Source organism: Aethina tumida, chromosome 7, assembly GCF_024364675.1.
Source record: "Aethina tumida isolate Nest 87 chromosome 7, icAetTumi1.1, whole genome shotgun sequence".
Taxonomy (NCBI): Eukaryota; Metazoa; Arthropoda; class Insecta; order Coleoptera; family Nitidulidae; genus Aethina; species Aethina tumida.
In genome coordinates, this window is record NC_065441.1 from 16,811,774 (window position 1) to 16,829,300 (window position 17,527).

Here is a 17,527-nt window from a genome sequence, read left to right on the forward strand (position 1 = left end):
CTCTTAAAATGTACACGAAATTGTTTATTTTATTTTGTGAGCCGAGCTGCTTATGCACGTGTATGATTTATTAATTAAAATTCACAAATAAAATTTTAATATTCAACAACATATTAAATATTTCACGAATATATTTTAATATTTTAATAACTTTCACGCGAAATAAAGAATTTTAAATATTTAGCTAAAAAGATAAGTTAAACAAGCAAAGTTATTTTAATCATGAATGTTTCTAGCTAATTTTATTTCCCTTTACTTTAACATTCGTTTTGTAGAAAACACAACCAGTTCGGCAGCTTCCAGCTTCATTAAACGAGCCACGGAGAGTTGATTTTCAACATTTAATTTCGGAAAAGAACTCTCAAGCCTTTTTACCGTCCCGTTAAACTTCATGAACTTCATTTAGTTTTATCATTAAACAATTTCCGAGTTCGCAAACTATTTTAATATAGCCGATTTTATTGCATGCGTTGCAAAATTCCGTGAGAGCTCCTCGCAACAATTAAAATGATTAATAAGCCAACTAATGAAGTACGGACTTAATTTCAATAAATTTAATTAAAATGATTTATCAAATCCACCCACCATTTATTAATCCTGGAGGAGGTCCATTGACAGACAGCCATTTATATTATGTAGGTGGATACACTATCAATTACAGTGACATTTAGATTTTGATTTTGGTGTTTCTGTTATCTGTTCGATTTATCACGGTTCGTTTCTCCGTTTCAGTCACTTCACGAAACTATTTCAAAGTGGTCGAAATTTTCATGAAAGGGTTGTGTTGTCGAACGTACACAAAAAATGTTTGAGCACAGAGAAAAACTAACCCCTTACCCTTAGTCAAGCCGTGCCTTCATATTGAAGTTGGAAGATCAAAGGACACATTGAAAAGTAGAATTTCCATAACGTTGCACCTCAAAAACGTTTACCTTCCTCCGCATAAATTAAAATTCAATATTGCAATTTTTTCGGGCCCGAATTAAATGGAGTGAAACGTACCTGCGGAAGCGCTGGATGGTTGGTGGAACGGGTTGCGTCTAGTTTCACCCCCGGGTATTAGAAATCGTCTCCGGCCGCATATTCAAGAAAACCACCGCCGAGAAGTTGCCGAACCGCCGCCCATACGCCGTCCCCAGCAAACAAGAATAAACGACTCCCCGTCTTCGAGTTTGTTTTCCGGAGAACTTAGTTTTATATGTCAACAGAATGCTTATATGTTTACACCCCTTGTATATCACTCATTTTCTTGTACCGAAACGCATCTCGCTTCGTCTAGGATAAATAGCTGGTCGGCGTCGAGATGTTTGCGGGCTACGCCATAACGATAAGTTTCTCGTTAAACTGCATTCTTTGCCACTTTAGCTCAACTTTTAGTGCGGTAATTGCAATATATGAACCTCTATTTTTCCATGAATAATTAGTTCTACGAGAATTTATGAAACTCAGAGTAAATTATTACAGTCTTATCTAGTCTCTTTTAATGTCATATTAAAGAGTTGGTTTCTTCCAAAAAGTTAATCTTTTCCACCAACTTTAGCTATTAAAGTTTTTAGTTGTGATTGCAGTCGTTTGTGTTATAGTTCTTTAAAAGATCCAATATAAATTTGGTATTACTATATATTAATTAATAATATTGAGAAATCCGAAGGATATATCTGCGCAGTATAATTTTAAATGCTGCTTTCAATAAAACAAGTTCTTTAATTTTAGCATCTTTATTTAAATCTAATGAATAATCTTTAAAAAAAATTATAAATTAAAAAATTCTTTCAGGACATATTGTTCCTACAAAATAACAATTAAATTAATCCGTAATTGCAATAAACTATGTGTAAATAAATTTCTTCGATTAAAATACTTTCGAGATACATTTTTAATAACATCCATAAAATAACAATTAATTTATTTTATGGTTGCAATAAACACGCACACTCATGTGAGGGTTGACGTAATTACCGAAGATTTAATCTCCTGTAAAGACGTTAAAGTGCAATTCGTCACGGATACCCTTTAAGAATGGGTGTCCTTTTGCAGATTACTCGTACGGTTTGATTCAATTGCTTTTCAATGACCCAAGGGCCGAACAGTTTTTCATTCGTTTTCGATTTATCGATCTGGCAATTTTTGTTGCTCTATACGAAATTTAAAATGTTGTCGAATTAATAAATATATGTTGATTTTTATTCAATTTTCCTGTTTAATTGAATTTTGTTTATTTAATTAAATCGTACATTTATATAAAAATATTGATATTTATTTAAATATAAATGTAAATATACATTTACAAAAATAATAGAAATAAAATACGTACACATACGCCGTTTGTTTAATTCTTTATAAATAATTTAAATACGTTTTTTACGTATTGAAAATTCTGTTGGTAAATAAATATAACAAAATAAAATTTAATTATCAAATTGATTACTATTAAAGTGAAAATCTAGAGTTTGATGATCTAAATAACACCATTTATAAATTATTAGTTTTGTAGGTACACCTACATAATATTGCTCATTATCCATTCCTAAATCGTGGAATATGAAAATTGTTTCTAATAAATAAAAAAATTTATGTTATGCATTTTTATTTTTTAAAACTGGCTTTATAACTTATTGTGTAAATATTCATATATGTTGCATTAAAATTCATATTTTTCAATGAACTGAAAGTTGTTGAGTTTTATTATTATTTTTTAATATTTGCCTAAATATGATATTTAAATAAAAAAACTAGATAAATAGCATTTACTTTAATAGCTATAAATTAACATTTTTGTAATTATGTATAATAATTTATTAAAGTAAATGTTATGTTACATTCTTACGTTAATAAATACAAAATTACATACAATTTGTGTGTTATAATAATTTACTTGCTATAAAAGTGATTTGAGTTGAAATTAGTTACATTTTATACACGTTAAACAACGGACATACAAAAATAAAATTATAAATTTTGTAAGTAGAAATATTAAAATATCCGAGGTTTCCAATTTAAACATATTTTTTTATTTTTGGATTGGATATTTTGGATTGAAGTTCCATTTATAAATATTTTTCGTGCAGATGCGGAGGTCCACAGATCTAGAGTAGTTTGCGAACTAATCCCCTCTTAGTTAATAACATAATTCGCTTATGGGCTGATGGAGACAATCAATAAATACGAGGGTAACGTGCTGTTAGCGTCTACAAATTATGCATGAAATTTTTGCATTGGTAGATTTTCGACGACAGTCACTTTGGTGTGCATATAAGCCCACCTCGGGGAGATAAGGCACTTTAAAGCATGGAGAGCAATAACGTCGCCGGAACGATATATTCCGCCCCCGAAATCCCCCCAATCTCCACTCTTGTAGACGCCGTGCCGTGGTGTTCCCTTCGTCCCTCCTTTCTCTGCCTTGAGGCTTCGAGAGATAATGGTAATGTAATCTTGGGACAAATATAATTCACAACATAAATCCAAGCCATGCTTGTTGTTAGTTTACTTGTTTTGGGTTATTATGTTATGCTAAGAATACACAGGAGATGAATTTATCTTCATGGATATGATTTTTAAAGAGTCCCTTTCAATTAATTTTAATGAACTTGACAAGAAACACTTTTCATCAGCTGCGCGCCTCTTCCACACGGTTTAACGGCGGAAGCTACTGACAATACCATAAGGATTTGTTCCGCCTTGTGGACCAAAAATCCCAGGCCTAATTAAATATAAAAATAGCAAATTCTATTATTTGCTATCATAGTTAATAAGATATCATTTGTATATATTTTTTCAAAATTATAATAATTTAATTAATTTATTCAAATTAAATATTTTTTATTAGACAAAATTTAATAAATTATTATACATTCTACTATTACCATATATTCTTTAATATTATCTAATTAATGCAGTTATTATTCTAAATTAGTTGGTGTATGAAATAATTTTATCCAAATATTATTTTGAATTAGATATTCCCTGCTTGTTGAAACAGTCCACTTGAACAGAATATTTTTGCCGAACTTTACGACACCCCATTCGACACACAGCTCCAGAAACTGCGGGCAAAATATAAAAACAAAAATGCCGCTATTACGTATTCTCATCAAATCTTAAGAAACGCCCCGCATAAAAAAATGTAAGCCCTAACGAACGTAAAGTTTTTTTTTCGGCGTAACTAGTTTTCCTCTGTTGGCTCATTATATGGACCGGTGGCGAAATTCCCTTTAACAAATTTACACAGAACACTCCGGCAAATGTGGCTTATAATCAACGTAAATTTGCGGCCATTTCAAAGCTTTGTTATAATAGCCACGGTTAGAAAATAGAAATTGTCCTGGGAACTGCAGAGGCTGATACTTCAGTTCGGCAATTTAATTTAAGTGCGTCAACTGTATATATATTGTAATTAGTGGACGTTGGGTTAAAAACTAGATCGGTGATTATACTCCATTTCCTCGTGGTTTACAAATTTTAATTAACTGGGGCAACTTTGTCATATTTATGTAACTTGCTTTGTGGGTCCTTTATAATTTTACATTGTGCACATTTGTAAACGTTTCTCAGTTCGTCTATTGTATTTAAAGTAAATTACATAGTTTACAACTGCACATTATTAATGGTTAACAAATTGTATTAATTTTAATAAAATGAATCTTAACTGTTGTACAATATTGCTACAGGTTATTCGTTAAACTGAATTTTAATAAATAGTTGATATGAATATTCTAAATTACGCCAGTAACAGTAACAATATTTAATTAACAATTTAATTGGATTCATGATCTGAATAATCTGTTTAAATATTGAAATGCTCTTTCAGCTTAATAAACACACACAATCGATAAGAGTATGAACTTAGAACAGCATTAACTAAATAATGTCTGCACCTACATTTAATAACTGGTCCTCACCAACATTGCAAACAGATGCATAAACAACACACCACAATAAAGACAAAACATGACTTTCAACAATTAACAAATATTACGTGCTTTGTTTATTTAAAATTACATTCTCCTGGAGTCATGCAAATATGAACTTTGCAGATCTAATTAAAATAACAGAATTAATATTTGTGATGAAATTTGAATAGTTCTAAATACATAATCTGTAAATGTTTTCAATATTCGTGCGAGTTACAAGTTGGTTTCTTTGCATGAGCAAACAAATTACAAACATAAATAGAATGTAGCAAAACTAAAGAATTAGTAGAATGAATGTTGTGCATTCTAAGATTCCAAAGATGTCAATGTTTTGCAACAAATTGTTGTTGGTTCCAGTTAACAAATACCCTTTCCAATCAATCCTCTTTGTAAAGTTTCTTAGCTGTAACCGAAATACATTCATTCAGTACTTACCAAAATCAGACGCGGCCCGGAGAAACGGATGGGAATGAGATTTTTTAGTTTTAAACGGGAATGTGATTTTTCTAAATTTGCCCGGGTGGGGCAGACAACAACACAATGTTGAATGGATGTTTTCCTTTATGTGTCTTCTACCCGTTCGTGCTTTAAATAATGACTAACATTTTACTTCCGGACATGTGGGATTTCGGCCATTTATCTCTTTGTTATTGAACGGCTCTTACTTCTGTTAGGGGGAAAGTGTGTTTATGTTTTAAAAAAAAGTTTTCCAGAGGTGCTAAACTAGAGTCCACAATGGAACGGGCTCATCTGTTTTAATACATTTCACTCGACCTGTTCCGTTTTTACTGATAACTCAATTCCAGAGTTAAATTGCCCGCCATCACTTCGCAAAACTTGGATAGGTCAATTAATCGAAATAACTATTCGCTTTTCGAATCAAACACGCGAATGTTTAGTCCGATGAAAAAATTAATTTACAACGATTTAACTTTACCTAGTGTAATTAAATGTAGATTATAATTTGCACCATTCTTTTGAAGGATATTTAAATTGTAACATGAATAGGCTATTTCAAAATAAATCACGAGAATTAATGTTTGGTTTTGACAAATAAATTACCCTTATAATTAATCCAAACATTCGTAAAAATAAGAAACAATAGTTTTTCAATTAATTTTGATATTAATATGCACTTAAAATTAGTGTTGCATTAATTTATTCATCATTTACACTACTAAATAACATGATATATTTCCATTAATACGTCAGTAGTTAATTTGAAAGTTAATTGCATTACTTTTGTTAAAAACTATCATTCTGGATATTAATTAACAAATTTCAAAACAAAAATTCCCCATACCATTTGATATTTGAACTACAGACACATTACAGTTTCTCATTTGTTTTAGTATAAATACAAATTAAATTACTCATTACACTCGAGCTCCTAATTTCGATTATAGTGTTACTTACCTTATGAAAATTGTTTGTTAAAGATTAATAAGACACTTTCTATGACAATAATTCTTTTATTATAAAAAACTACGAACATTAATCTAGCTTACGAATAGATAAGGATATCCCAAAATTAACCTAAACTAGGCCTATTCCTTTAAAAATATATTAACCGATTCAACTATAATCCTAAATTTCCCTATAACTCGTGACAAAGTCAATTAAACAAATTTAAAGACCTTCCTAATTGTAAAACTCGAAATGCCGGATACAAGAAGATAATTCCATCTTAAATTAATACAGGGATTGCGATTAGAATTTAAATTATAGATTACCTAATTGCATATTGAATTATTGATTAAAGATTATAAAGGCAAGTTAGCCCATTTAACCAACTTGATCCGATATAATGGAACTGAACTGTACTACGGTATGTGCAAAATATGCATTGACGGTCAAATTACAAATGAGATAGATGATAAATCTTTCTGTGGTGTGATTTGTCGACAACATAAACTTAATGTTTACCGTGCGAGGATCTATGTATAAACCAAAATTAATACTTATCCCACCAAAATCGATATTAATTAATAAAATTAACTAATGTCAAAGCGAAACCGGCAGTAAATTCTTGATGGCGCCTGCATAATTTAGAAAAGGGTGATTGTTCTGAACATCGGGTACCATATTCGGAATCGTAAATTATTAACGGTTGTGTTAGATGCAAGAAACTGTTAATGGTTAAATTGTTCTAGTTTAAATAGTCCGTCGGTTTGTATGTGTAAATATTCTATTTTATTTCCACCATTGTTTCTGGGTGAAATGAATAACTTAGTCGGTGTAAACAAATGATGATATCAAATATTTAGGGAGTCTGCAAACACAGACAGACAACAAGTAGTATTTTGAGAACTTAAAACTGGACTTCTGAACGTTTTTAAAATTGGCCACAATTGAATAATCTTCAATTTTAGTGTCTGAACTAATTTCCTTGACATAGAGCAGCATCAAAAACAATGCAGGATGATTGGCGTAACCCGAACTCTGTTTTTAACTGAGTTACGAATTCGAAGTAGGGCACGGGCTAATGAATCCGGACCGAATCGAGGTTCGCATCCACGAACGTAGAGCCCGAACAACAACACAATTACTTGTTTTCTCGGCGACATAATTAATTAATCCTCGCACAGGTAATAAGTATAAAACTGCACGCCCTATTACCCTGTTGGTTGAGTGTCTATTACTTGTATGATCGTAGCCAGACCAAAAATTACACAGTCGTGGGCTCTCCCTCGTAGCCCTCGTCCGGACTCTCCGTCAAGACTTCATTAACGCCATCGTTCCGGTCGTTTAAAAGTCCGGACTCCGTTTTGTCGACCCTGTTCCTACCTCTGTCGCACTCACTCTCCGTTTGGGCACCGACGCAACGTTTCGACACGGTCTCGCGATTGATTGCGTGCAGATTAGCTGGCACGAACGACGGCCATTCGGTCGAACAGCATGGCAACGACGTGGGAGCCTCTGCCGAATCCTGGTGAGGAGACGCAGGGATTTCCGGCGGACGTTCCGGGTAGCCGTCCGCTGTGTAGCGGACGTCCGCCTGGTAATCGTAGTCCAAGCTTCTGGTCAGAAACTCAGCCTCCCTCGGAAACCTGCAACAAATATCGATTAAAAAGTAAAAAATTTTGCCCCACAAAAAATTCAAAGAGAAATGGATGAAGGAAACAGTGGCATCTGAACCTATCTAATCATAGCTATATTCGTATCGATCTTCCGGTGTAAAAGCAGATGCCGGCGACAAAAGGGACGCATCAAGCGTAAGAATTGTTCAAGAGGCACAGTGCAATACAAGAGAAACGCAATAGGGTTGACGATCACCTGGATTCGTCCCCTTTTCCATGATATGATAATGCGAGGAATGCGGCCAACTCCTTGTCTCAGATTGCTAATCAAATTAAGTTGCGCTTGACTGTGAAGTGCCATCTGATGGAAGTGGATCTTGGAGTCAGTTCAAAAATTAATTTACTTAGTCATAATGATGGTTTAGCCAGATTTCGCACAATAAACTTCTGCTTTAACAATTAAGCACAACAAGGCAGCAAATAAGTAAATTATGATTACATTTTTTAATTTAATCAAGTTTTGTTTGTGAAATTAAATAAATCTAATTAAACTCACCGATTGATGGAATTGGTCGTGGACTGTCCCTTTAACCTCTTGCAGGGCAATGTCCTATAGTAGTTCTCATTGACCGTTTTCCTGTATGCCACCTTCGGCAGACCATAATCCACGGGGTAACCTTGCGAGTCTAGCACACATCTGATGTTTCTCAGCCCCCTTAAGTGAATTTCACTCTCCATAACATTGCACATCATTTGATCGGCTCCATCGCCTTCACGTCTGTATCCTAGCCCGGTTTCAGTGCTGTTAATCAAATCAGGATTTTGTTCCAGTTGATAACGCCTCAAAGAAGAAGGACTGTGAATGTGGTTGGCTATTGGAGGCAGTGAGTTGAGAACTTTGCAATGCTGGACCCCGTACAGCATCATGTCGTTGGAGTCAGGTGTTACGTTCGATTCAGAAGTGGTCTCTAGTTCTTCCTGTAATGTTTCAGTTTTGCTTTCCTCCGGGGTGTGTTGCAGAGTTAGTTCTTTGGCTTTGTTTCGTTTCTCTTGCCGCTTACGCTTTCGGTGGCAGCGAAAAATTAGGAGGATGATGACAATGATGATGATGAGGGTTAGGATGGCGGCAATGATAAGGGCGATGAGAAAGTATTCATAGGGGAAGGACACAATAATCACAATGGGGTCTTCCTTGAGCAATATTTTAATGGTAAAGTTGGACTGGGAGGACCCGGCTGCGTTTTCCGCATTGCAAACAAACGTACCGTTATCGTCGACGTTCGCATTGTAAATGAACAGTTCGCTGCGTTTGTTTTCGGAGCCCTCTTCGACAAAATAAATCAAGTGTAAGCCGGGAGCAACTAGCGTATTGTTCTGCAGGATCCGGCCTTGAAACCACCAGGACACAGTGGCTTCCGGCTTAGCATAGACGTGACACATGAGGGACACGTTTTTTCCCTCGCCCAATTCGAGATAGAACGTGGTAGGCGAGATGTCGGGCAGGCACGCCAGCTCTGTGGTCGGTATCGATTTAATAATGCGGCCCGAGAGCCTCGGTGGGCCCTTGCACACCGGTTCGCTCGAGAGCGGTACGTTAAAATTCAGTAGCCAAGCGTGAAGATCTTGGATGTGACAGTCGCACTCCCAGGCGTTCTTCTGCAGTTCCACACCTGAAACAAAATACCGCTTCGTTATGTGTTTGCCGGATAGCTTGCCTGTTTGCATGTTGGGCGAGATGGCTTCTATTGTGGCACGGCCGAAGTGAGGTTTTGCGGGATTATTTCCAATTGAGATAAGGCGGTGCAATTTACATAATCAAATCAATTTATGTATCTCCGGTTTTGGTAATTTAAACTGAGATGAACTTTTAAAATACATTATTAAATTGTTTGTCACTTGACACATTATTTAAAAATAAATGGTTATTAAATATTAAAAAATAAAGTTCATTATTGTTATCTAGTGAATTTTACAAAATAAGAGGAATATAAAAATGTCTAGTAGTTTCCATTTGCTCACAAATAAAATTTCTGAATAAAACTCCTCTTGTTAACAGTCGAAAGAATCTCGTGGTAATATAAGTGTGTTTTGACAATGTTACTGTGTGGAACGACTCCTAAACAAGTAAACTTTTGAACATCGAATGTAAATTTTAAGTCAACATGTCTTATAACTTTCTTAGGTGATATATGCACGATGCAACTTTTTGTAGCCTGCTGCTTGTTATTTCTTGTTATATGAGGTTTTGGAGGAATAAGCCTTTGATATCCTTTTCCTTTCTCACTGATCTTTTCAAAAAAATAACTAAATATAGATTACGATATTCACACAACAAAGTAGCTGAGATTTAATTAAAAATTTTATAGACAACAACAGGCTTTCAAAGGTGCAAGGAATGATCCTGTTTAACTACCATAACCGTACGCATCCAAAGTAAAAAGTAGCACTATTTTCTTTATTTATCCATTATAATGAGCTTGTGAAGACATGTACAACATACAACTTTACAACACTGACAAACTTTAATGAGGGTAACAAAAGTGTCCCTGCGTAGGTCGGTAATATCTACATCCATCTAGATTTTCACCTTGTTTTTATCTTGTTGTGATTCGCATAAAACATAATATATTTAACGCACGACCTTTTATAGCTTTACCCAACAAGAGTGTATTTTATTTGTATTGCTTTGTGTTTCTGTACCTTCACAGTTTACGGCTTCGTAACATAATTAAGTTAAAAACTCAAAATGACTCATATTTTATGTGGCAAATTTGAGGGTTATTAAATTTGGAATATACAAAGTGTCTTTTAATAAATATCAAACTGTTGTATGTATATAAATTGTAGGTAATATTATAATTTTTTAATTTAATTATATATATATATATATATCCTTCAAAAGACAGAAACTACTAAACTCTAAATATTAACATAAAGTCTGATATATAGAACATTACCTTTGATATTTTCTGGCAAAGTTTTCCTCCCAGGAATAGTTTTGAGTCTGTTTCCATCAATGTGCAGCCATTCAAGACTGTGGAGGCCTTGAAAGGCGCCTTCTTCCACATCAAACAACGAGCAGTTGCTCAGCTCCAACGTATTCAAATACGTCAGATAATTGAAGGACAACGTTTTGATCGTGTGTATCGGATTGAAGTTTAAAATGAGTCTCATGAGAGAGGGGCAGTGTTCGAACGCCTTGGTGGGCACGTGCTCGATGTAGTTATTGGACAGATCCAATTCGACCAGATTGGACAGACCTTTGAACGCCTCGTCGTCAACCGTTTTGATCCTGCAGTTCGACAGAAATATACGTTGCAGATTTACGAGATGGATTTTTAGGAACAGTTCCGCGGACAATTCTTCGAGTCGGTTGCCGGAAAACTCCAATATTTGCATGTCTGGATTCACTCCGGACGGCACGGCGTCCAGATTTTTGTTTGAACAGTCGATTGTCTGTTTGCCGTTTTTCCATTTGCACGTGCAGTGCTTCGGGCATGCTGATGCCACGTTGCAGCTCATATATATCCATAGAAATACCAGAAGGATTTTGTTAGGCATTTTTTTAACTCGCGTCCAACTGTTCACATGTTTATCCAATCTGAAACCAAAAAACAGCAACAAATGTGTTAATCCATCTACAATACTGTGAGTAAAATAAAATTACTTATAAACATATGTATTTATCCATTTTATTAGTAAATAATTGTTGTTCATGATAACATCTTTAACAAACTATAATTTTAATGTAAAAGATAAACAGTTTTCCCATAATATATCAAATATCATGTTTGGTACAAAAGCTATTACGTAAAATTTAGTTTGTTTTGATTAAAATTGATTTATTTCTATAAAATGTTTCTAAAATAATTACTTTTACGTACAAATATATTGAAAATTACTAGAAATATTAATTCTGGTTGTTTTTGCATTCATATCAAATATTTTTTGGTAAATTACATATTATTAACCAATTAAAATATTTTAAAATAATTTAAAGCAACTGTAATTTTTTATAATATATTATTGTAAACATAAATATATAAAATATAAATATAATCTATCTTTGTATGACATTTATGTGCTCTAATATCTCTATTTAGCAGAGTATTTAACACAATACTCACAATACCATTTCCACACAAATAATGTCTAATGCGCTAGTTGCCATTTAATGACCCGCAAAATTGCATCAAATATGTGTCATTATTTACACTGCCACCCTTACAAGGGAAAGATAAATTGTCTTATGTAAATAGTTTTCAACCAAATAAACTGTACAATACTTGAGAATGCCGGAAATCTACACTGATAATGGGTTAACTCAAGCTCGATTTACGAGGGAAACTTCAAAATTTTAGGGTCGTATAACTATTTACGCTCAAATTTTGGACGTTCACTTAATTTTCTGTAATAAAATTAAAGGGCTGAACTGTCCAGTTTACATATTTTCGCAACACTTGTTATACGTCCTAAACGGTGTTTCAAACGTGTTAATTTTAGAGCGTCTGGAGAATTCGACGGTGGCCCGATAAACTTGGGTAACATTTTCCCCACTCAAAATAATTTCTTTATTATCGTTGCTAAAATACACCGCACATATAAATTATCGGCATGTGTTTGTGACAAAATTGCCCGAGAAAAGTTTACGATGAAAGCAAGAAAAAAAAAAACGGGCAGTAAAAGCGGCAGATTTCTAACAGACAAAAGATTATTGAAGCGAAAATTGGCAAAAAACGGCGCCGTTGCTAATATTCCCTCACACTAACTCGCTGAATTCTAATTAACTACTTTTATATAAGAATATAAGAAGATAAATTAAAAATTATTCTTGCTCCTGCGTCGTCTGCTCGGCAGATGCACCGTAATAGCTTTATAATAGGTCTGGTGTGGATTCCGAAAGAAAGGAAAAGTCTGCAGTCTGTAATTTGTAAAGTTTTTTCCCCTGTTTATTTCGTTTAATTGAAATTAAATTAAATCCCGGTTTTAACATTCGCCCTGTAATTAAACTTTCTTCTAGAACGTAAACATTTGTATATAGCTTTCTGGTTATTTATTCAATTCAAAGGTAGCTTAAAAAATGATGGAACCTTTAACTAATATGTAAACTAATTTAAAAAAAGCCAATGTTTGACGTCTAGAATTTACAGTTTAATTTAATTAATGAGTTTGATTAAAAAAAGTAAATACCTTGCTTTAATTAAGTCTTTGAATAACAAATTAATTTGGAAAACAATTCACTTAGTTGGCAACATTCATTCCATTATGAAAATATTAAGTTTAGGAAATATTTAATAAAGTACATATTCTAAAACATAAATTACCTGCGGAAAATGTGGATTTAAAATAACATTGAAGAAAGATTAATGATCAGATTTTCGTCAAATGGACATCAATTAGCTAAAACTACCGAGATGCATCAAGTTCGCAGCGTCTGGAATGTCTCTTCCTAATCCTCTACAAGGAACTACAATTCCGTAATTGAATGCGCTGATGTGTCTTTACGTCTGGAGTACGCTAAAAATTCTCAAAGTATTTTGCTGGGCATCCCTTAACACCAGTTCTTACTAGAAACTGTACAATTAAATATACAATTTGTAACTGATATTGTAGAATAAATGTTTTTATTTCGAACGTGTAATTTTTTAATTACGTAAATTAATCCGCAACTCAATTATCGATTTAAAACTGTGTACAACAACATTCGAGTAATAGAATTGATGTTAAATTTTTGTCTGTTATTCTGTTCAAATGAATAAATTAAATGCAATTTTTATCAAATTTTAAAGCATACATATCAATAAAATGTTTAGTGCGTTTAATACTAGACTATACGTTGAAATTTGACAGTTTGATATTTAAACTGGCACAAACATATTTAAATGTTTATGATACTTTGTAAATAATTCATATTTATAGTCAATTATATTGTTTATGTTATTAATTTGCATATAATAAATGTTTTAAAATCAATACTTTTGAATTGGAAATTAACTGTAATTAATACGAATATTAATTTGTGTGTAAAGAGGATCCATTGGTTTTGTTATACATAACGCAGATAAATCTGGAAAATTTTCCACAATCCTAATTGATATCAAAATATTTGTTCTTTATTATAGATTATAATTAATATTAAAATTAAACAACAAAAGCTTCACCTCATTTTTTATTTTTATTTTAAGAGTACTTTTTTGTTATTTTTTAATTTAATTCCCTATAGTTTTTTAATTAGTAGTATTTTGGTATTTCTCAAATCGATCGATCATATAAATAATTTAATTAAATAAAATTCGTAAATTGTTTGATCAAAGTGATCGTGGATGCATTTAACATTAAATCCCATTGTTTTCAGCTTTATTATCATCGTAGTCGCGTAGCAAGCAGAAATTTATTCCTAAAAGCCATCTAAGGAGCCATTATAATACATCAAGATACCGGCAATATCATCGAATAGTTCCTAGACAATTTATATAAAAATTACGAATACGTGCTCGTGTGCTCCTACGATTTAACTTTACTATAATGATCCCTCAAGGAATTTCGAACACCGATTTAACATCGAATTTGTGCCCAATTAAAAATCTTCATGTTTACCTCGTAATTTTCAAGTGAATAAATCTCCCACCGTTTCCTACTGTGCAGTTTCGACGGGGTGATAAAAATGGCGGCGCTTAATGTACGTGCATTTAATCCCCGAAAATACTACTCATCAACATAAAAAACATTTTTTTCGGTTTCCCCATTACAAGATTATTCTTTTCATGGACGCCGAAATATCGATATTACGGTTGCCCGGTCGCTCTTCTAACGGGAAAGGGTGAAACTGCGGCTTTCGTCCGACGACCCGAACCCTCCGTACGGCAAACGTTTCGCTGCAATGAATGGACCAACAACAAAAGAGTGATTGCTTTCGGTTTTTTTTACGTTTTACATTTATTTCAGCTTCTTCCAGTTAAATTTTACAGCGCGTCTTTTCCGATTGCTTTAACTCGACCGACCCCCCATAAAAACAATTAGATTTATTTTACAATAAAATCTAAGTTTATTTATCGCGGACACTTTTAACACATTGTAAATTGCGTTTCACTCGGATGGTGAGTCTGTATTTTACGATTTAGCGTTGATAAGACGGTAAAAAGGGTCGGGATCAGTTTAATCCGAAACTTGGGCTTAGAAAAATTAGATAAAGGTGTTTTATGTCAGTGATTTTGCATTTTCCACTCATAAATTCAAGCACGGTTTAAAGCCGACGATAAAAAATTATAAAACCGTCGTTGAAACTTATTGATTGGTGGAACAATGACCTGGAAAATAATAGAAACATCAGATTTAAAGGCAAGGAAGGACGCTTAATGTTCTTTATGTCCCGAGGATTGAGGAAAACCATTATATGGATTCCGTTCTTATCTATTACATATTTTCTATACATGTGAATTACTTTTTATTTCCGCCAGTCATACCTCTCATTCATCACGTTTTTTGCCAAACATGTATCCTGCCACACGCGTTTTATAAAATGTCAGTGGGATTATAAATAATACAATATCAAAAGGTATATTTTCAATCGGTAAATATATAAGGGATTTTTAGGGATGAAATCAAAATATATCATCGTTTATTTCAAATATTTACACTATATTGTTTCTACAATTTTACCTACATTTTGTTCCTAAATCAATTTAATTTAAATAATTTAAAAAATGTTAATATCCTCTTTTCATTATTAACACCTGTAAACAAGGAGGTGTGCTATTTCTTTGGCCATTTATAAAATTTTATTAAACCAGTAATAATTAGCAAAGAAAATTAATTGTATTGTATTAATAAATTAAATATATTAAACTCAATGAGAATAATATCATTGAAATATATATATGATGGCTTCTCATCATTTAACATTTGGTTTAACAATTGACAAAATAATATACCCGATTTGTGTATCAGTGTTTAAAAATCGTAACATCGTAATTAGAGAAATTAATTGAGGCTTTTTACGAATTTTAATTAACCTCGTAGCAAAATGTTCGTAATTTAATTAATTGATTAACGTCCGAAATCGCGTTAATTAATTACAAATTATACTGGATTTAATAATAATTATGCTGTATTTTCACGAAGAAATTCGTTTAGTTAGACAATTCAAGAAATACGACGTGAATATTGGATAATTGTGTTTTATGCAAATGAAAACTAGCGTTTGCGTTCTGATACTAATAATTTTACATCGTGTAATTTTATTTAAAACTTCCGCAGCCATCAGATTTACGTCTCTCGTCTCCTTAATTTTATTACATCTGTATTCGCATAAACGAGACAAAATAACGTAGGAAATATTGAAATACACAGTCACAACATGCATTATAAATATACGTTTTATCGTGAAGAAGCTTATGCACGTGTACATGGTGTTGGGGATTCTCCTGGGAGCCGATAAACATGGAATACATTTTCCAAATCCAGCCACAGTTTGACCATTATTATGTCTGTCGCGAAGATTTCTAGACGATTGTTTGGTGTTTAATGGAGCCGTGCTTTCGATGGCGATAAAGGAATTGACGCAAACTTAGCGGAAACATTTATATCCAAACTTTTCGTATATTTTATCTTAATATCTAAGTTAATGATGAGCATCCACCACTCCAATTGATTAAAAAAATTAACTCGGGCAATAGTTTAATTTGCGTTAATTGAAACTCATCAATAAATTTAATTGGCCACTATCAAAGTGTGTATCAGTAATATATTAAATATGTACATAAGTGAATCCAAACAGATCTATCAGGAATGGTTGTAAATTTAATCATTTATATGTATGTAACGTATGAGAAAGCATCACCCATTCTATTAAAACTTGACAAAGAGGCAAGAGTAAATCTTTGAAGGGAATTCGTTTTGCCAGCCATCGATTACTGTACCACGATGTATAACAAAAGTGGCACATAGTTCGATATCCAATTAATATCTGTCCGAGCGGTACAGTTACCTTCTACAAGTCACATAAAGAAGTATTAGAAATTTATCCGATATCCCACTGTTCTGTCGAATCCATCTTTCCCGCTTTTTCCTCCGTCCGTCGAAAAATACAGTCACAAGAAATTTCATTCAACGCACTAGGTAATCACCAGCCGTTTTTTCCCAATCCCATTTTCAGATTGACGTCTGTTTTTTCCCGTCCGTATTAAATTCAAAATTGCACATGAACCGTATAAGTTTAATGGTGTAACCGGAAAACAAGGAATGGCAAAATTAATATATCTGGTGGATGATAACTGCAATATTTGTATGTGGTAACGCTAGAGCTTGACATCTGAATTGGATTAATTTATTCCCCTGTCGCTGTATCTACAATTTACATCTGGCGGATGGATTTGCCTACACAACCTAAATCATCTGCTTGTACCACTCTAACGCAATTATTTATTTTATGGCAAATCCCAAACTCAATCTCATTACCGGGAATAATATTCGTCGGGTTATACGTAAACAAACTCAGACGCATTCCTTTTGCATTAATTGTCAGCGAATCTGCGTTGTCAACATCGATCTGCCGAGAAGTAAAGCCAGCTAATGGAATTTCGGACGATTCCATGATAG

The 17,527-nt window shown here is 33.3% G+C and overlaps 1 protein-coding gene across 1 annotated transcript in view; it reads right to left on the reverse strand.

Moving 5' to 3' along the window:
* Nucleotides 1–6,368: 6,368 nt before the first annotated feature.
* The window catches only part of LOC109599553 (leucine-rich repeat-containing protein 24-like), a 57,581-nt gene continuing 46,422 nt past the window's right edge, over nt 6,369–17,527 (reverse strand). Inside the window, exons 3-5 of the mRNA XM_049969699.1 lie at nt 10,888–11,531; nt 8,487–9,600; nt 6,369–7,960 (exon numbers count right to left, since the gene is read on the reverse strand). Of these exons, the coding sequence (XP_049825656.1) occupies nt 7,579–7,960; nt 8,487–9,600; nt 10,888–11,491 (2,100 nt within the window). The 5' untranslated portion in view covers nt 11,492–11,531 and the 3' untranslated portion in view covers nt 6,369–7,578. The remainder of the gene's footprint in view (nt 7,961–8,486; nt 9,601–10,887; nt 11,532–17,527) is intronic.